The following is a 22,239-nucleotide window of genomic DNA, read 5'->3' on the forward strand; positions in this document are numbered from 1 at the left end:
CATTGATGGGAAGGCCTAGATGTGGAAGTTTAGCTTATAACAACCACGGAATCTTTCTCAATCATAAAACTCAGAAGGCCCAGGAAGTATTATAGTAGAAGGCCTTGGAGAAGGGATAAATGCAAATCTCAGCATGAATCGAGTCTTAACACCCAACTGAACCAGAATACATGGTTCTGTTGAATGCATGACTCTGAAAGTACCTCTAAGCCCTGAGGGCCCCAGTTTCCTAAGTGATACTTCCATAAGGGGAACTATCCTATCCCAAAACCTGTGAATGAATCATATTGAGTTAGTGATGATCTGTCATTCTTTGAGAATTGAATTAATTGAAATGCCTTCAAAATAATCTATGGTCAAAATCTTAAGAGTAACTACAAAACACGTGTTGTATTGGGGAAAAGGAAATATTTTTGGTTGAGGAGCTTGTTTTATTAGTAATTTGTATCAAGTTATTTATATCCTTAAAATTCATATTAAACAGACATTGTTTAAGGAAAGTTCCTTTGCTGTTTGAACTTTTTTTTGGGATGGAAGGGGGACTGCTTAATTTGATCTTTTAACATAATTACGTCTCCACATTTAAAGGTTGGGAACTATTATTTTTGTAGTTTAATATCATATTGTATGGATTTATGCATTTACTTATTTTTCCTTTTCTTCATTTTACTCTGTTGATGCAGGAAATCATTCAGCTTGATCTCTCATTTTGCTGGACATTTGGTGTAAAGTGGTCTCCTAGTGGCAATACCTTAGCTTATGTAGGTCAGAAAATATTATCCCATGCAGCTCTTTTATGAGGGGGAAATCATTGAAACACATTTGTAATGCTCCATTGAAACACATTTGGTGTTCCCAGGAGCAAAATATATTTTCCTTTTTGTTCCCCAAACACCAGAATTGTTCCAATAGGACAATTCCAACATGACCTACATTTCCTGCATTTATTTGAATCAATTATAAATTATAGGAAACACTCTCCACATATATGCAAGGAATATTTTAGTATTCTTTGAATTCTTCCCGGGATTTTCTATGATTCCATTTTACATATGCTCAAGTTGAATTGGACTTTTCCTTTTCGATACCTAAGTATTCTTTGAATTCTTCCTGGGTTTTCATCTCCATTGTCTGCACATGCCAAAGTTTCTGCAATTAGATCTACATGTTCTATAGATGCTTAAACTTGATTATAAACTTCTAGTACAAAATAAGTATATGAAAACAACAATTTCTTGATCAGACTACCATTTGTATCACTTTTCAGGTCACAATTCTATGATCTACTTTGTTGGTGATTTTGGCCCTTCTCCTTTCACCCAAAATGTAGCATTCCGTGATTTACCTCTCCGTGATGTGGGTCAGAATCCTCTCTTGTTAGCATTACATTTTTGAATGTTCTACTCAAGTATATCTAGTTCTTGTTACCGTTCAAATTGATTCAGTTCACTGCAGTTTGTCTTAGCACTTACATGGGCTTCTGTCCCAGGTCCTATTTCTTTCTGAGAGAATATTAATAGGTGTTGGCTTTAGTTGTAAACCCATGGTTTTCTCAGCAGATGAAACTGGTATATGGTATGCCATCTTCATATTAAATCCATTACTATATATGTTGGGAAATTAATTCTTTTAATGTATTTCTATTTATTGATGAAACTAGCAAAGCATTAAATGTATTGTTATTCATTGCTACTAAAATGCATGTGCCAACCTGCTTCTAGGGATATATAGTTAAAGTAGTAGTGTATCTCATTAACAAACTTCCTTCACAGACATTTCTCCTTCAATCACCTCACTAATTTCTTTCCCATAATGACCCCATGTTCTATCTTCCTCTTAGAGTCTTTGGTTATAGTTGTTTTGTTCATGACATGAGTCTTTCTCATCTCAAACTTGACCCTAAATCTATTAAGTGTGCTTTTTTGGGTTATTCTCCAGTCCAAAGGGGGTACAAGTGCTTTGATCCCCACTCTAGCTAAGAGTATGTATCTATGGATGTCACATTCCTTGAGTCTACTCCGTATTTCTAGCCCACTTATCAATTTCTTCAAGGGGAGAGTGTTAGTAAAGATTGGACTCTTTTTTGTTTCCTTGTTCCTCTCTCTATGGACATTCCGAATCCATCCTCCTCCCTTTCCAATTGTAGTAACATTGTACTAGTATTCTTGGTCCTTCCCCTCCCCCTATTCCTCAGCAATAGTCCTGACAATAGTGGTTTATAAGGTGCAAAGGGAAGGTTAGACTTAAGGTTAAATGTCCACAACAATCTAATTACCCACCTCAAGGTAATTCTAAAAACAAACCTGAACTTCCTATTCATATTGTTATTCAGCTTGATATCTCACAGTCTGATCTTGACCTTCCCATTATAATTCAAAAAGGAAAAATTAAATGCATTGCCTACCTCATCACTAACTATGTTTCTTATGATTCCTCATCACTACAATGCATTGTCTACAAGTAGGTGTATTCTATAAAACACCAGGCTGATTTATCAATTGAAAGATATAAAGCTATGTTGGTAGCAAAAGGGTACACCCAAACATATGGGATTGGCTATCAGGAGACCTTTGCCCCCATAGCCAAAATTAACTCTATTTGAGTCATTATGTCTCTTGTTGCTCGTTGCTCATGTATTTTATACTAGATGTTTGTAAAGAATACCTTCCTTAATGGAGATCTTCAACAGAAGGTCTATATGAATCTTCCCCTAGGGCTAAGCTTCCCTAACAGTGAGGGGAAGGTTTGCTATCTAAAAAAATCTCTTTATGGTCTTAAGTAGTCTCCTAGAGCCTAATTTGACAAATTCAGACAAGTTGATCTTAGAATCGGGTTCAAACAATCACAAGCAAATCATACTCTTTTCATAAGAAGGGTTAATGGCCTAGTGACTCTGTTGATAGTGTATGTTGATGATATTGTTGTCAATGGAGATGAATACTCTAAGATAAACCAACTATAGGTATTTCTTACTTCTAAATTTGAGATCAAAGATCTCAGGAATCTCAAATACTTTCTTGGAATTGAAGTGGCAAGGTCAAAGGAAGGGATTTTCATTTCGCAGAGAAAGTATGTCCTTGATCTCCTTCATGGGGTTGCAAAGGTAGGGTGCAAGCTAATTGAAACTCCCATTTGACCCCAACCATAAACTGCGTGCTAATGATGGGGAGTCATTCTTCTAGACAAGGATGTCTACTAGAGACTTATTGGTCGGCATCTCTACTTGTGCTTGACCCAGCCTAGTATATCCTATGTTGTAAGCATGGTTAGTCAATAAATGCATAATCCCAGAACTTTACATATGCAATCTATTGATAGGATTCTTACCTACCTAAAGGGGTGTTCAGGCAAAGGAATGTTGCACTCCAACCTTGGACATCTCAAGGTCGAGGCTTATACTGATGCTAATTGGGAAAATTCTATAAATGATAGGAGATCCACCTTTAGTTACTATATACTAGTGAGAGGTAATGTTGTATCTTGGAGAAGTAAAAAACAATCTATTATAGCCTAACCTAGTGTTGAAGTCGAATATGGCTAAATATACTAGTGGCAGGTAATGTTGTATCTTGGAGGTAATGTTGTTCTATGGCTCATGGTGTGTCAGAATTACTATGGCTGAAGACCTTGTTATCTAAGATTGGAATCCAATCTGAAGCCCCAATGAGACTATAATGTGATAACCGAGCTGTTATAAACATTGCCCATAATCCTGTTCAACGTGACCGCACAAAGCACATTGAGGTTGACAGACACTTCATTAGAAAAAAGATATCCAATGGAGAAATATCTGTGCCATTTTCCAAGTTTTTAAAGATTAACTTGTTGATTGTTTTACCAAGGGTCTCCAGGTCTCCACAAGCTGAAACTTGATAGAAACCCAAGCAAGCTAGGCATGACAGACATCTATGCTCAACTTAAGAGGGAGCATTGAGAATATGTATTGTGCATAGGAGCATTATTGTCTTTATATCTGATAGAATTCAGGTCTGCCTTAGAGTTTGGCCTGACTGAGTTCAGTTATGTAGAAGAAGAAAAAGGTGATAAAGAGAGAGAGAGAGAGAGAGAGAAAGAGAGAAGAGAGAATTCTGGTTCGAACTGAAAGAGTCAACTTTACTTCTCCCAGTCGGCCAGTAAGTGTTTATATTATTATTAAAATATAATTGAAAAGACCTATGTGCCCTTACTTAAGTTAAGAGCACTTGTTCCAACACAACATTACAGATCAGCAACATAAATCAAGGTATAAAGACAGAAATGCCCCTACGCTAGCACTCCCCCTCAAGCTGATGAGTATATATCATATACACCCAGCTTGTAACATATGTAGTCCGTTCTTCCCCGACTCAAGCCTTTTGTAAACAAGTCAGCCCACTGATTTCCTGTATTAACATGTGTAGTGTCTAGCTCTCCATTCAGCACCTTCTCCCTCACAAAGTGACTGTCAACCTCAATGTGCTTTGTTCTTTCACGAAACACTGGATTAGAGGAGATATGAACTGCAGCCTAATTATCACAATAGAGCTTCATTGGAGTGTTAATGTTGTACCCTACTTCCTGTAGAAGGTTCCTTAGCCACACTAATTCACAAGCGGTGTGCGCCATAGCCCTATATTCTGCTTCTGCACTGCTTCTTGCCACAACCGTCTGCTTCTTACTTTTCTATGTCACCAGGTTACCTCCCAGAAACGTGCAATAACCTATAGTAGACCGCCTATCAGACATAGAACCGGCCCAATCAGCATCAGAATACCCTTCTATTTCAAGTTTTCCCCCACTCTTGTATATCAGACCGCGACCCGGAGCCCCTTTTAGATACTTCACAATTCTCAGAACTACATTCCAATGAGGAATCAGAGGTTTTTGCATGAACTGGCTTACCACACTAACTGCAAATGAGATGTTTAGTCTGGTAATGGTTAGGTAGTTCAGTTTGCCCACAAGTTGTCGGTATCTGCCAGGGTCTTCAAACACTTCACCCATATCACTGCTTAGCTTGGTATTTGTGTCCATGGGTGTTTCAGCTGGTTTGGCACCCAACAGGCCTGTTTCTTCCAGCAAATCAAGCACATACTTTCTCTGGCACAGGTTAATCCCATACTTGGATCTCGCTACCTCTATCCCCAAGAAGTATTTTAGTTTACCCAGATCCTTTGTTTGAAAGTGATCCTGCAGATAAGTCTTCAGCCTGTCAATACCAATGTTATCATTCCCAGTAATAACAATATCATCTACATACACCACCAATAGTATTTTTCCTCCCAGAGAGTCATGACTAAATACAGAATGGTCAACTTTGCACTGTTTCATACCAAACTTCGTTACCACCTCACTAAACCTACCAAACCATGCTCAAGGAGACTGTTTAAGCACATATATAGCCTTCCTTAGTCTGCACACCTTACCATCCTCCCCCTGAGCAACAAACCCCGGAGGCTGCTCCATGTAGACCTCCTCGAGTAAGTCACCATGCAAAAAGGCATTCTTGATATCAAGCTGATATAGTGGCCACTCATACATGGCTGCAAGAGAGATCACAACACGAACTGACCCTATCTTAGCAACCGGTAAGAAGGCCTTTGTGTAGTCAATACCATAGGTTTGGAAGTACCCTTTTGCAACTAATCGCGCTTTCAGGCGTTCAACACTACCATCAGGCAGATACTTAACCGTATAAACCCATTTACAACCAACAGCTTGCTTCCCAGGAGCAAGAGCAGTGAGGTCCCAAGTATGACTATGATGAAGGGTTGAGAGTTCTTCTTCCATGGCATGGCACCACCCTGGAGAGGCAAGGGCTTCCTGGACATCTTTAGGAACAATAACTGATGATAACAAGGTAACAAACTTGCGATGGGAAGCGGAAAGGTGAGTAAGAGAAACATAATTAGAAATGGGATGAAGGGTGCAAGTACGTTTACCTTTCTGCAAAGCAATGGGTAGATCAATCTCAGATGCTAAGTGCGGGTCTGGTGCCAGATCCGTCGATGGAGATGTAGCCGGTGGAGTAGTAGCTGGTGCACGTGGACGATGTGTATACACATGACAGATAGGTGGGCGTTCAATAGGTGGTGGCACCGGAGACAAGGATTTGGTCACGATTGGAACAAAGGGAGGAGGATCGACAACGGGAAGTGGAAGAGGAGGAGGTGATGAGGAGGAAGAAGCATCACCAGACCGCAAAAAGAACGGAGTAGACTCAAAGAAACTGACATCAGCACACACAAAGGATTCGAGAACCAGGATGGTAACACCTATACCCTTTATGGGTCCGAGAATAGCCAAGGAAGATGCACTTGAGAGAACGGGCATCGAACTTGTCATTCCCGGGACCCAGATTATGGACGAAGCAGACACACCCAAAAACTCTCAACGTAAGAAGGAACGGAGACAAAGTGAGAAACAAGACCTGAAACGGAGAATGACCATCAAGGATGAACGTGGGCATCTGATTAATCAGAAAACAAGAGGTAAGCACTGCATCACTCAAAAAAGGTTTGGGAACATGCATGTGATGCATTAGGGATCTTGCTGTTTCAAGGAGATGGCAATTCTTTCTCTCAGCCACCCCGTTTTGTTGTGGGGTGTAGGTACACGAGGTCTAATGCATAATGCCGTGTTGGTCCAGGTATTCCTGAAATGATGAGGATAAATATTCGCGGCCATTATCTGAACGAAAAACTTTGATGTGGGTACCAAACTGGTTACGAATCTCAGCCTAAAATTTTTGAAAAATGGTAAATGTTGAAGTTTGACCTGCCCTACAATTCTGTCTTGTTCGTTGACTGTAAAGTAAAGTAAACAGCAAGTAGGAGAAGAAAGAAGAAGAGAGAAAGGAGAGGAATGAGAGAAAGGCTGTTCGAATTAGAGAAAGATAATCTCCCTAGATTCGGCCAGACCTGTTATTATATTATTAACTTGATGGAAAAGACTTAAGTGCCCTTCTTTAAGTAAGAAGCACTCGAACTAACATAACAGTACACATCAACATTCTCAACAAGTACAAAGACCAAAATACCCCTTCACTAACACCACTAACACTCCCCCTCAAGCTGGTGAGTATATATCATATAATCCCAGGTTGTTACATATGTAGTCCACTCTCCCCCGACTCAAACCTTTTGTAAACAAGTATGCCCACTGGTTTCCCGTACTAACATATGCAGTTTCTATCACCCCATTCAGCACCTTCTCTCTCACAAAATGACAGTCAACTTCGATGTGCTTGGTTCTTTCATGAAACACTAGATTGGAAGAGATATGAACTGCTACCTGATTGACACAATAGAGCTTCATTGGAGTACTGATGTCATATCCTATCTCCTGTAGAAGGTTCCTCAGCCACACTAATTCACAAGCAGTATGTGCCATGGCCCTATATTCTGCTTATGCATTGCTTCTTGCCACAACTGTTTGCTTCTTAATTTTCCACGTTACCAGGTTACCCCCCAAAAAGGTGCAATAGCCTGTGGTGGATCGTCTGTCAGACATAGAACCTGCCCAATCAGCATCGGTGTATCCTTCTACTACCAGTTTTCCACCACTCCTATACAGTAAACCACAACTAGGAGCTCCTTTCAGATACCTCACAATCCTTAGCATTGCATTCCAATGTGGGACCAAAGGTTTCTGCATGAACTGACTCACCACACTAACCGCAAATGAAATATCTGGCCGTGTAATGGTTAGATAGTTTAGTTTGCCTACAAGTCGTCGATATCTGCCAGAGTCTTCAAATACTTCACCTATATCACTACTCAGCCTCGCATTTGTTTCCATAGGTGTCTCAGCCGGTTTAGTACCCAACAACCCTGTTTCTTCCAATAAATCGAGCACATATTTCCTCTGACACAAATTAATGCCATGCTTAGATCTTGCTACCTCTATGCCCAAAAAGTATTTCAACTTGCCAAGGTCCTTTGTCTGAAAGTGTTCCTGTAGGAATGCCTTCAATCTGTCAATGCCCATTTTATCATTCCCAATCACAACGATATCATCCACATACACCACCAATATTATTTTGCCTGCTGAAGAGTCAAAACTGAAGACAGAGTGATCAACTTGGCACTGTTTCATACCAAACTTCTTGACCACCTCACTGAACCTACCAAACCATGCTCAAGGGGACTGTTTAAGTCCATAAATAGCCTTCTTAAGTCTGCATACCTTACCATCCTCCCCCTGAGCAACAAACCCTGGTGGTTGCTCCATGTAGACCTCCTCGAGCAAATCACCATGCAAAAAGGCATTTTTGATATCTAGCTGATGGAGAGGCCAATCATACATAGCTGCAAGGGAGATGACGACACGAACTGACCCTATCTTAGCAACCGGGGAGAATGTCTCTATGTAGTCAATGCCATAGGTTTGGGAGTACCCTTTGGCAACCAGCTGCGCATTCAGGCGCTCAACACGACCATCTGGCAAGTACTTGACACTATACACCCACTTACAACCGACAGCCTGCTTCCCAAGAGGAAGAGCGGTGAGATCCCAAGTGTGATTATGATGCAGAGCAGAGAGCTCTTCTTCCATAGCATGGCACCACTCTGGAGAGGTAAGGGCTTCCTGGACATCCTTAGGAACAACCACGGAGGATAACAAAGAGATGAACTGGCGATGGGAGGCGAAGAGGTGGGTAAGTGAATCAAAATTGGAAATAGGGTGAAGGGTGCAAGTACGTTTACCTTTCCAGAAGGCAATAGGAAGATCTAGGTCGGAGGCTGGTGTCGGAGCTGGAGTTGGATCTGTCGACAGTGAGGAAGTTGGAGGAGCTGTAGCCGGTACACGTGGGCGATGTGTATACACGTGATGGATGGGTGGGCAGTCAACCGACGGTGGCACCGGAGGCAAGGACGTAGGCATGACTGGAACCAAAGGAGGTGGATCAGCCACGGGAAGAGGAAGAGGAGGTGGTGATGAGGAGGAAGCAGCAGCACTGGACCCGACGAAGAACAGAGTAGACTCGAAGAATGTAGCATCAGCACATACCAAGGAACGACGAGAACTGGGATGATAACACTTGTACCCTTTCTGAGTTTGGGAATAGCAAAGGAAGATACACTTCAGGGAACGTGCATCTAACTTGTCAGTCCCGGGACCCAGATTATGAGCGAAGCAGACACACCCAAATACCCGAGGAGGAAGCGGAAACGGAGACATGCTGGGGAATAAGACACTAAAAGGGGAACGACCATCAAGGATAGACGTGGGCATCCGATTAATTAAGAAACAAGAGGTGAGCATTGCATCACTCTAAAAGGTTTTGGGAACATTCATGTGGTGCATGAGGGAGCGTGCCGTTTCTACAAGATGGCAGTTCTTTCTCTCAACCACCCCATATTTTGTTGCGGAGTGTAAGTACATGAAGTTTGGTGTACAATGCCATGTTGCCCCAAGTATTCTTGAAAAGATGAAGACAAGTATTCACGTCCATTATCAGAATGGAAAATTTTGATGTGAACGCCAAATTGATTGCAGATCTCAGCATAAAATTTTTGGAAGATGGCAAATAATTCACTTCTTTCTTTCATTAAATAGAGCCACGTCATTCTTGAACAGTCATCAACAAAAATAACAAAATATCGGTATCCATTATATGAAATCACTTTATAAGGACCCCAAACATCTGAATGAATTAAAGAAAAAAGACTCAACACACGGTTATCAACCCTAGAACGAAAGGGAACACGATGGTGTTTCCCAAATTGACACGACTCATAATCTAAAACAGAAAGTTGACTCAATGAAGGGACTAAGGACTGCAACACTTTCAACGAAGGGTGACCAAATCTACAATGCCACTGGAGAGGAGAAATGGATGACTGAAGGGCCGTCGACGTTCGTCCACCACCATCAAGATAATACAGTCCACCGGCTTCATGCCCTCCACCAATTTTCATCCCCGTCTTGATATCCTGAAAAACACACATAGAAGGGTAAAAAGTGATGGAGCACTTAAGGGACTTGGTCAGCTTACTAACAGACATAAGATTAAATGGAAGCTTAGGTACATATAAAACAGAGGATAGGGATACAGGGTCTAGGTCAACATTACCAACACCACAGATAGATGATGTGGAGCCATTAGCAAGGGTAACAGATTGTGATGTTGAGCAATGAGTGAGAGATGAAAACACACCTGGAGTTCCCGTCATGTGATCGGAGGCTCCAGAATCAATAATCCAGGGGTTGGGTGTGGATGCCAAACAAGCCATACCTGAGTGTGCAAAGGAAGTTGTGTTCTGCTGCGACTTGGATTGAACAAACCTCTCATACTCATCCCGAGGAACACTCTCCTTGCCTGGGCCATCTGAGGGAGTAGAAGGCATCGGGTCAGCTAACTGGTTCTCCTATCTAGAGCTGAAACTGGTGTCACTAGTCATGGCATGGTTGGCCCACGTCGAGGGAGGACCATGTAAGTCGTAGCAGTAGTTAATGGCATGTCCATCCAATCCACAATGAGTACACTTCCGTGGACCTGAGCCACGTCCTCTACCATGAGCTCCCCCTGAATCTCTGCCTCCAGAACGACCACCACCACGGGTATGTGTAGATCCACCACTACCACTTCTGCCAAGCTGGGCTCCTCGAGCCCCACTTCTGCCACCTCAACCTCTCGACATTGCAAATGCTGATTTATCAGAGACATTAGAATCCATAGATCCAATGGAAGCCCTCCGAAGACGAGCAAACACCTCCTCTAAAGATGGAAGAGCAGATCCCCCTGTGTCACATCAAGCTGCTCTCGCTGTTGCTGTTGAACTTTGACATCAGAAGTGAGAGGATGATAGACATTTAACTCATTACGGATATTCCTCACACTGGCATAGTACTCCTCAAGGCTCTGACTTCCCTGTTGCAGATTGAAGTATTCCTGATACAGTTGATATACCCTAGTGGTATTATCCTGACCTGAATACAGTTTCTTAGCATGATCCCACACCTCTTTGGTTGTGTCAAGAAACATGAAGTTCACACTGATTTTGGGTTTCATACTGTTCCACAACCATGTAATGATCTGTGCATCTTCCTGTTCCCAGTCTTCATACTCTTGAGAATTAGCGGGGGGTTTCTCCTCTCTTATATGCTTCACTTTCTTCTTTGCCTTCAAAAAAACCTCTACAGACTTGGCCCAAGGAACATAATTCTCTCCATTCAGTTTAATGGAGGTCATTTGGACATTCAGGTAGTCAATAGAGATCATGACACTAGGTTTACTATCACTGTTATCTACCATTGCCGAACTCCCTTATCACTGAATTCTGAGCACTGAATTATGAGCACTACACACTGTACACTACACACAGACACTTCACCGAAATCTGCACACTGATTTCAACAGTAATAAATGCTGAGAACTGCAACACCACAAACCCTAATCACCAAAATCTGCACACTGATTTTAGCAGTATTAAATGCTGAAAAACTGCAACACCACAGCCCCTACTCACCGAAGTCTACAACCTGATTTCAGCGATACCAAGTGCTGAAAACCACACTTGTAACACCACAAACCCTAATCCACACTATTGCCCTTTGAATCACACACAAACCAGAATAAACCCTAGCATAAACCCTAGCATACTGCAATCAAAACCCATCATGCGAACTGTACTACACCTCTCATGTATTCCATAACAGAAAATATGGATAAAAAAAACTTTACCTCATCACCTGAAGGCCAACCACACGAAGGGCTGAGACACCACTGCACCACACGTACCAGCCCTAACTAGGGCTTAGAAACCACAACAACCAATCACTAACGACACAATCGGAGGCATAGGGACCTCCTAGGGAAGAGGGCGATCACTCCTTTTCAGCCCTTTTCCCAGTCTCCAACTCACAGCTGAGAAACCCAAGAGAAACCCTAATTCGAATGCGCAAAAGACAGAATTCTAGCAAGTCTGATTTGTTGAACCTCGCTCTGATACCATGTTGAAGTTTGACCTGCCCTAGAATTTTGTCTTGTTCGTTGACTGTAAAGTAAAGTAAACAGCAAGTAGGAGAAGAAAGAAGAAGAGAGAAAGGAGAGGAAAGAGAGAAAGGCTGGTTCGAATTAGAGAAAGATAATCTCCCTAAATTCGGCCAGACCTGTTATTATATTATTAACTTGATGGAAAAGACTTAAGTGCCCTTCTTTAAGTAAGAAGCACTCGAACTAACATAACAGTACACATCAACCTTCTCAACAAGTACAAAGACCGAAATACCCCTTCACTAACACCACTAACAGTAAACAATTCACTTCTTTCTTTCATTAAATAGAGCCACGTCATCCTTGAAAAATCATCCAAAAAAATGACAAAATATCTGTATCCATTATATGACATCACTTTATAAGGACCCCAAACATCTGAATTAACTAAAGAAAAAGGACTCGACACACGGTTATCAACCCTAGAACTAAAGGGAACACGATGGTGTTTCCCAAACTGACATGACTCACAATCCAAAACAGAAAGCTAATTCAAGGACATAACCAAGGACTTCAAGACTTTTAGCGACGGATGACCAAATCGGCAATGCCACTGGAGAGGAGAAAGAGATGACTGGAGAGTTGTTGAAGTTCTACCACCACCACCGTCAAGATAATACAATCCACCAGCTTCATGCCCTCCACCAATCTTCATCCCCGTCTTGAGATCCTGAAAAACACACATAGAAGGATAAAAGGTAATGGAGCAGTTAAGTGATTTGGTCAGCTTTCTGACAGACATAAGATTAAAAGGCAACTTAGGAACATACAAAACTGAGGAGAGAGATACAGGATCTAGGTCAACATTACCAACACCACAGATTGAGGATGTGGAACCATTAGCAAGGGTGACAGATTGTGATATTAAGCAATGAGATAAGGATGAAAAAACACCTAGAGTTCTAGTCATGTGATCGGAGGCTCCAGAGTCAATGATCCAAGGATTGGGTGTGAATGCCAGACAAGCCATACTTGAGTGAGCAAAAGTCGTCGTGTTCTGCTGTGATTGGATAAACCTCTCATATTCATCACGGGGAACGCTCACCATCTCCTTCACAGGACCATCTGTGGGTGTAGGCGGTATCTGATTAGATGAATGATTCTCCTGTCTAAAGCTGGAGCTTGAGTCACTGGTCGCGGCATGATTGGCCCAGGTTTAGGGTGGACCATGTAGATCATAACAATAGTTAATGGTATGTCCATCCATACCACAATGAGTGCACTTCCTCGGGCCTGAGCCACGTCCTCTACCACGGGCTCCCCCTGAATCTCTGCCCCCAGTACGACCGCCACCACGATTATAAGTAGGCCCATCATTACCACTTCGGCCATATGCAGAACCACTACCACCACCGCGGCCAGACTGAGCTCCCCGAGCTCCACCTCTAACACCACAGCCTCTCGATGCAGCAAAGGAAGATCTATCTGAGATATTAGAGTTCTCAGTAGATTCGATAGAAATCCTCTAGAGTCGAGCAAATACCTCTTCTAGGGACGAAAGAGCTGATCCCCCTAATATCTGAGCCCGTACTAGTTTATATTCAGACTTTAGTCCCACCAAAAATCTAGTCACATCAAGCCGCTCTCTCTGTTGTTGCTGAATCTTGACATCAGAAGTGAGAGGATGATAGACATTCAACTCATTACGTATGTTCCTCATGTTGGCATAGTACTCGTCAAGACTCTGATTGCCCTGTTGCAGGTTAAAGTACTCTTGATAAAGCTGATAAACTCTGGTTGTATTGTCCTGCCCCGAATATAATTTCTTCGCATGGTCCCACACATCTTTGGCAGTATCAAGGAACTTGAAGTTCACACTAATCCTGGGTTTCATATTGTTCCACAACCATGTGATGATCTGAGCATCCTCTTGCTCCTAGTCTTCATACTCGTGAGAGTCAGAGGAGGGTTTTTCCTCTCTGATGTGTTTTACCTTCTTCTTTGCCTTCAGAAAGACTTCAACGGATTTAGCCCAAGGCACATAATTCTCTCCATTTAATTTAATGGAGGTCATCTGAACATTCAGGTAGTCTGTAGGCACCATCACACTAGGTTTATAATCATTATTGCCTCCCATTATGTTATCACCGATTCTGCACACTTGCTGAATTCTCTTATCACTGAGATTTGCACACTACACACCACTAGGTCACACCTGTCACACTGATTGCAGCACTAATTGTTGCTGGAATGTGTGCTCTTTACACCACAAACCCTAGATCACACCTGTCACATTGATTTCAGCACTTGTTGTTGCTGAAAAGTGTGATCACACCACAAACCCTACTCCTACAACTACCTGAAATCTCACCACTATATGATCATATCTCTTCTTTCAAAATGCACAAAGAAACCAGCATAAACCTTAGCACTTACTAGCGAAAACCCTAGCATATGGTCTGAAACACACCTCCTATTTAATCCATAACAGATATCATGCACTGAAATCTCTTACTTATCGCTTAAGTAACACCCATACGAGCAGGAAAGCAGTGCACACACAACAGCCACTGCCCACACAGTTCAGCCCTCTATTCTTCCTCTACTAGGAGAGGGCGACCTCAGAAATCACAGCAACCGACCACATACAACCTGACTGGAGGCATAGAGACCTCCAAGGGAAGAGGGCGATCACTCATTTTCAGGCCCTTTCCCTTATCTCCAATCGAACACAGAAAAAAAAGGAAAACCCTAGATAGGGTGCATAGAGAATGAACCCTAGGCAAGCAGAAATCTAGGCAGATTCAAGAAGCTCTGATACCATGATAGAATTCAGGTCTGCCTTAGAGTTCGGCTTGACTGAGTTCAGTTATGTAGAAGAAGAAAAAGGTGATAGAGAGAGAGAGAGAGAGAGAGAGAGAGAGAGAGAGAAGAGAGAATTCTGGTTCAAACTGAAAGTCAACTTGACTTCTCCCAGTCGGCCAGTAAGTATTTATATTATTATTAAAACATAACTGAAAAGACCTGTGTGCCCTTACTTAAGTTAAGAGCACTTGTTCCAACACAACATTACAGATTAGCAACATTAATCAAGGTATAAAGACAGAAATACCCCTACGCTAACAATATCTTTCTTATTTGTATTTGGGCGCCTATTTAGGGGCATGAATGTAATTTTTCTTCTCTAATATAAAAGGAACTTTATGGATGTGAACTGTAACACACCCCATTCTCCCATAACTCACTTTCTCTTCCTCCCACACTACTCTTTACAACAATAACTTTTAGAAATGTCTTTAGTGCATGAGATGCTAAGATCTTTAACAAATAATGGAAAATTATTACCGAAGTCAAGCCTAATAAACAAATTCTAGGACTTCAAAATAAGACCACAGATAAAGTGATAAACTTGTACTTCAGTTTTCTTAAATTGAATACATCAACTGAAAAAAGTATGCCTGAATTGTGTAATTCTATGAGCAAGATTTAAGATTTTCTAAAATTGATCTCTTAATTGACTACTTTTGAAGTATGTGATAAAAGCATTTTTTTATCAATTCATACTACTTTAGGTACATGGAAACATGTTTATTACTTTATTCTCAATTTGGAAAAAAGTACAAATACAAATATGTACAGTGCAAATATATATAAAATAATACAAAAATGCAAAGTTTTGCACTCAAACATTTGTATTTGTACTCCTTTCAAACTGAGCCGTAGGGACCTATTGGTTTATGTACTGGGCCTTCTTGTCCATTAACAACTTCATTAGGCTCTGCATTGGTTAAAAATTTTCACTTCAAGTAAAACAGGTCACTTCCTCAACTTTGAAGCAAATAACTTTTTATTTCGGAATTAATAATAAAAGATCCATAGTACAATTAAAGGTGTAGAGAAAAGTACAAAAGGAGAGCCCATAAAAATGAGACAAAGGACCAAACCTTACCTTCTGGCTGGGCCATCTACATCAATCTGGTCATAATTTTGTAGTAATGTTCTATTGCTTCCTTGACAGAATATTATGAAAGTGATCTTGTGTATTTTGTTGTTGTAGGAGCTTTTTAAGATTTCTTGATGATCGAAAAGTAGCATCAAAATACAGACATGGTCCAAAGGTATGTAAATGGATTGTTTTGTGCAATTGTTTTCAACTTTTTGTAGATATTAACTATTTCATGATGAGCTGGAAAAATGGTTAGTTTCTTGAACCTGATCAAACTGGTTGAAGAGTGACCAGGCCCCTGGCCAGTTTGGTCATACCCCTAAAACTGAAGTCACAAGAAACTAGCCAAAATCAGATTTGGATTGTCCAACCAAAAAACTGGTGAATCAATCCCAGTTTTAGAAAACCGGTTGTTTTGTCAAATTTTTTTAAACACAAAATGCAAACTTCCAAAGGCCATTACTTTGAACTCAAATGTTCAATTGGGTATTTTTTTTAATGTTGGGTAAATATCCAAGATCTATGTGTTCCAAAGGTCCCTTGCCCCACTAGTTTTGCAAAAAAAAAAAGCTTTTTTTGGCCTCAAATCTTAATTTTCAATATAAAGAAATCGAAACTAAAATAAAATTATATATCTTATAGCAGATTTTAATTATATATTTTTAATATATAAATATATAATTAACATTATTATGTATATATCATTTAATTTTGCATATTATATATTATATACAATATTACATCATCACAGTTCAACCCTAGTTGAACCTCTAACCCATTAACCTCTCTTTTCTGGGTCGATGCATGACCCATTTTTCTAAACATTGATTGTGATTCCTCAAACTGCTTTGCATTCTAACACAATCTAACCACATGATGTAAATTTAAAGATAATAGTCTGACTACCACTGGTACTTGATTATTTCTTTTATTTTAGCTAATTAGTCATCTTGTAATGGGCCTGTTAGTCTCATTCTTTTATGTTTATTAAATTGTTGTCGTATTAAGGGCTTTCTGACTTCCTTCTTCCATCTTCCTTTTCTACATTATTTTTCTTGATTAAATAATTAAATAAATTTTTATTGATGTTTTATTCTTCTTTTTGGTATCAAAGTACCGCAAGTTTTCTTCTCTCTTTTAATCCCATACACCCATTGATTGGTAATGTGTATGGAGATCTAAGTTGTTGATTGGTAGTTGATTGATGTGGACTGATTGGTGGAGGTTTTTTGGAGATTTTTTTATCAGTTTTGAATTATGAACCCCAAAGTTGGTCCTTGGAGATTCATCCCAAGAACCCTAGCAAATTAGAGAAGTTTTTAAATCAAGGGTAGAGTGGTGCTCAAGCTTTGGAGGATTCCTCTTGAAGCCCATTTGAGAACAATTCAACTTGGACAAGTTTCTGGAACTCTTGTAAGGAGTGGATGGTGTTTTACTTATTCTCCCAAGTTGTAAGGTTGTGTGAAACCCTAGAACTAGTGCTTCTCTTGTGTGGTTTCTCACTTGGAGGTCAATGGTTTAGGTCAAATTGGTTTTCATTCATTTTCAGAATACTGTCTAACGAAGTTTTTGGATTAATAGAACAAACAAGAGCAGAAGCTAAGCAAGGCATAGAATCCAAACTTGGTTTGGAAAGATCTATAGACTCTTCGTTGGGCACAGTAGCTATAGTGAAGCAAGATGGGACCAACTATTTTGCTTGGTCTTAGTCAATAAAGATCCATATTTGTAGCTGTAGAGAAGATGGGCCGAATGGCTCATAGGTTGTTTAGTCTTTCCTATTATTTATGTTTCTTTTCTGTAATGGTCCTTATTCTGGGCCCATCCTGTCTATATTAAGTGTTGTGTAAATTCTTGCCCAACTAAGGGCCTCCTTGTAATTATTCAAATATATCTTAATAAATGAGTGTTAGGGTGCTGAGAGAGGGAATGTTCGAAACTCTCATTCTCAGACCCTCATTGTCGAACTCTCAACTCTCCTCTCTTCAGTTTTCTTCATGGTATCAGAGCATACCCGGGCTTCAATATTCTAGGGCTGGAAGCTTAGTCATGTACTGTCTGATTCTTGGAGGTCATTGGACGAGCCCAAGACTAGAAACTCTTGGTGAAGTGGTCCGGTGGCCAGGAAGAATCAGAGAAAGAAAGATGGGAAGAGGAACAACTCGGTTCTGTTTTTGAAGCTCGACTGTGTTTGGACTATTGGAGTTCGAACTGTAAGTTGTGCTCAGTTTTCTGGTTGTTCTGTTTTGAAGCTCGACTATGTTTGGACTATTGGAGTTCGAACTGTATTTGTGCTCAGTTTCTGGTTGTTCTGTATTATCTTCGACTGTGTTTGGACTGTTGAAGTGTTCGAAAATCCTAGCTGTTCTGTACTATCTTCGACTGCATTAAATTTGGTTGAACCCAGAAATTTCTGGGTTGTTTTTTCTCTTCTTCTTGGACTGTTAAAACCTGCAGAAACATCCTTGTAACAAGGCTGTGTATTGTTACTCATTTTTTTGTTGTTTTAAGGGGCTATACGAACTGTTTTTGGGGTCTTTTCTCTTCCTTGACAGTGGGGTTGTCTCTATTGCCCACACTGTGTTTGTGAAAAGGCTTGTTCAGCAATACCGATTGGTATTTACTCTTCTTGGCTGAGTGCACAGTGCCTAGGAGTTCCTAATTACCTCTTGAAGGTTGAACTCAGAATATTGTCTTCTTGTGGTCGGCTGAACTCTGTTATTGCTTGTCCTCATTCAGTATACTTGTATAAGTCATCTGAAATCATATTTAAAGTGTGTACATGATGTGCTCCTCAGAGTTTGAAAACAAAAATGGTGCTGAGTATGGGCTGGTTCAGGGGACTCCAAGTGATTCCTTATTGACTGTGACCACAGTTAAACTCGATGAAACTAATTATCTAGCATGGTCACAATCAATAAAGATTCATGTTTGTAGTAGAGGAAAGTGGGGATTCATTTCCGGGAGTAAGAAGGCTCCCCCAGAAGATGATCCATCATGTGAGAAGTGGATGCAAGAAAATTACACTATCATTGGGTGGCTTGTAAACTCAATGCAGCCACAAATCAGCCAACACTACCTATGGATGAATTCAACAAAAGAAATTTGGGACAATGTTGCGGAAACCTATTCACAAAAACTAAATGTGGCCTGAGCATATAAATTGAGAATTGATGTAAAGAATTTAAGACAAGGGGAGAAACCTCTTGCTGTATATTTCTCAACCTGAAGTCCCTATTGGTAAGAGATTGATCTAATAGAAGCTGTAACGTGGGACACCACCAATGATGCAGAGACCTACAGAAAATTGGTTGAAAGGAACAGGGTATTTGAGTTATTAACTGGACTAAACCCAGAATATGATATCACAAAATAGAATATTCTTTCCAAGGAGTGTATCTCTTTGTCACAAGCTTATGCATTGGTGAGTAGTGAAGAGAGCAGAAGGGCTATTCAGGTTCAAGGGGCTGATATTAATGATCACTTTGCCAATATGGGAATTAAACCCAAAGGGAATGTTGGAACATATGGTGGCATGGGAAAGAAAGAAGTTATATGTGAGTACTATAAGAAGCCGAAGCACACCAAAGACAAGTGCTAGAAATTACATCCTAATCTCGTTCCCAGTCGGTTTCAGAAAAGGCATGATAGTAAAAGATCAGGAAGTGCAAATGTAGCTATTGGCCAAATAGTGAAGAGATGTCTGCTTCTGCACAGTTGGCAGCCATGAGAGCAGAATATGAAAAGTTTGGGAAGATGATCAGTCAGCTGGGTGATGTGACTTCTCCTTCCAACCCTTCAGGAAATTCTGTTTTTTCTGCATTTGCTCATTCAGGTATAAGGGCTTCTGCCAATCATGCTACCACTTCAGGTAATCTCAAGATCCCATGGATTATTGACTCAGGTGCTTCTGACCATATGACCAATCTCTCTACCTTACTTGTTTCATATGACTTGCTTCTTGGATAGGGATAAAATCACTTTAGCTGATGGTTCACTTGCCCCTATCTCTGGTAAGGGAACCATCAAGGCTATGAATTCCTTGCTCCTACCTTTTTCCCTTCATTTACCTAAACTAAATACAAATTTGTTGTTTGTAAGCAGTTTAACCAAGTCACTAAACTGTTGTTTAACCTTCTTTCCTTCTTACTGTGTTTTTCAGGATTTGGAGTCTCAGAAGGTGATTGGGAGTGGCCATGAGGCGAACGGAATATACCTGCTTGATACCCCGAAACAATGCAATGATCATCTTGGGAATGCTGCTCTTGGATCTGTTTCTTCAGAGTCTGTTAGTCGGATTATGTTGTGTCATCGTCGTTTTGGTCATCTGTCTTTTTTTGCCTTGAGTCATCTTTTCCCTGAGTTGTTTAAGAGAATTAGTTTGTCTAGTCTTCGTTGTGAGTCTTGTGAATTGTCAAAGCATTGTAGAAACAATTATCCTTTGAGTAATAAAAGATATTCCTTTCCTTTTAATATTGTGCACTCTGATGTGTGGGGGGGCCTTACCACTTACCTTCCATGGGTGGATATAAATATTTTATCCTGTTTATTGATGATTTTTCTCAGTTCACTTGGATATTCCTGATGAAATCCCGTGATGAAGTCCCAAGACTTGTAAGACAATTCCATGAATTTGTTCTAACCCAATTTGATACCAGGATTAAAATCTTCAGATCTAACAATGCAAAATAATACTTTGAGAAAAACCTATCCTGCTATCTCTCTGACATGGGGGTAATTCATCAAAGCTCATGTGCTAGGACTCCAAAACAAAATGGGGTTGTTGAGAGGAAAAACAAGCATATTGTTGAAGTTGCAAGAAGTATCTTATTTGCCTCACATGTTCCTACCAGGTTTTGGGGTGATGTTGTTCTTACTGCTACCTACCTTATAAACTGTATGCCATCTAGGGTTTTGGGGTTTAAGTCTCCCTTCAATCTTCTTCATCCAGACAAGGACCTTTTTCCTATTCCTATTCGTGTCTTTGGATGCACCTGTTATGTACATGTTCCAAGTGTCCAAAGGCATAAATTTGAACCGAAAGCTCAAAAGTGTATCTTCCTTGGTTATTCCCCCACACAGAAGGGTTATTGTTGTTTTGATTCAAAGTCTGGCAATCGATCTGTCTCAATGGATGTCACCTTTGATGAGCTTTCCCCCTTTTATGGTTCCTCTTCAGAAGGACATTGTCCATAGGGGGAGGATTTGTCACAGGTGTTTGCTCTTCCTCTTCCTGTCCCTGTTGAGTCTCTTGATGTGTCTCCTTCTCCTTGTCCCAATACTCTACCTCCTCGTCCTATCCACAATTCCAAAGTGTATCAAAGGAAAAGATCCAGAAATGTGCAGGTTGTTTCTCCTACAACACATGAACCTCCTACACTTCCAGTCACAGAAGAGACAATAGGTACTGTTTTAGCACCTTTGGATTCATCCTTCCCCGACCTTGATATTCCCATTGCTGTTAGGAAAGGAAAACGGAAGTGCATTGCACACTACATTTCAAAGCACCTTTCTTACAGTTTGCTTTCACTTCCATACTTTGCCTATCTCTCTTCTGTTGCTTCTCATCCTATTCCCAGGTTTGTGTCCGAAGCTCTTAGGATTCCAGAGTGGAGGGGTGCTATGAGATCTGAAATTGATGCCCTATACAAGAATGACACATGGGAAGTGGTGGATTTGCCTGAAGGAAAGGATCCAGTCGATTGCAAGTGGGTCTTTACTATCAAATGCCGAGCTGATGGCACCATTGAAAGGTACAAGGCCAGGCTGGTTGCAAAAGGCTACACACAGACATATGGGATTGATTATTTAGAGACCTTTGCACCTGTTGCCAAGATGACATCTGTGAGGGTTCTTCTATCTTTTGCTGCTCACTTTGATTGGCCTCTTTATCAATTGGATGTGAAGAATGCATTTTCGAACGGTGAATTACATGAGGAGGTTTATATGTCTCTTCCTCCAGGGATGTATGGAACTGATATGAAAGGGGAGGTATGCAGGATGAAGAAATCTCTTTATGGACTAAAACAGACCCCTAGAGCATGGTTTGAGAGATTTAGAACAACACTTGTTAACTTTGGTTATGTGCAGACACAGTCCAATCATACTCTTTTTGTGAAGAGGAGTGGACCTCTGGCAGTATACCTCATTGTGTATGTAGATGATATTGTAGTGACTGGTAATAATGTTTCAGGAATTCATGATCTAAAATCTTTTCTCCATAGAGAGTTTGAGATTAAAGATTTGGGGGACTTGAGATACTTTCTTGGTATAGAAGTGGCTCGATCCAAGGATGGGATTCTTATCTCCCAAAGGAAGTATGTTCTTGACTTGCTCTCCGAGACTGGAAAGATGGGTGATAGGCCAATTGCTA

The 22,239-nt window shown here is 40.7% G+C and overlaps 1 protein-coding gene across 9 annotated transcripts in view; it reads left to right on the forward strand.

The window, feature by feature from the left end:
• The window catches only part of LOC148847817 (actin-related protein 2/3 complex subunit 1B-like), a 64,445-nt gene that overhangs the window by 22,004 nt on the left and 20,202 nt on the right, over positions 1-22,239 (forward strand). For all 9 annotated transcript variants that reach the window (XR_016100224.1, XM_088948114.1, XM_088948113.1 and 6 more), the window contains 4 exons: positions 684-765; positions 1,268-1,356; positions 1,490-1,575; positions 15,978-16,038. Coding sequence is in view for 8 of the 9 variants with exons in the window: in XM_088948114.1 (XP_088804240.1) it covers positions 684-765; positions 1,268-1,356; positions 1,490-1,575; positions 15,978-16,038 (318 nt within the window). In the remaining variant the exon portion in view is untranslated. The remainder of the gene's footprint in view (positions 1-683; positions 766-1,267; positions 1,357-1,489; positions 1,576-15,977; positions 16,039-22,239) is intronic.

The sequence above is a fragment of the Nelumbo lutea genome, chromosome 6 (assembly GCF_056320005.1).
Source record: "Nelumbo lutea isolate HS-2025 chromosome 6, American lotus-T2T, whole genome shotgun sequence".
NCBI lineage: Eukaryota > Viridiplantae > Streptophyta > Magnoliopsida > Proteales > Nelumbonaceae > Nelumbo > Nelumbo lutea.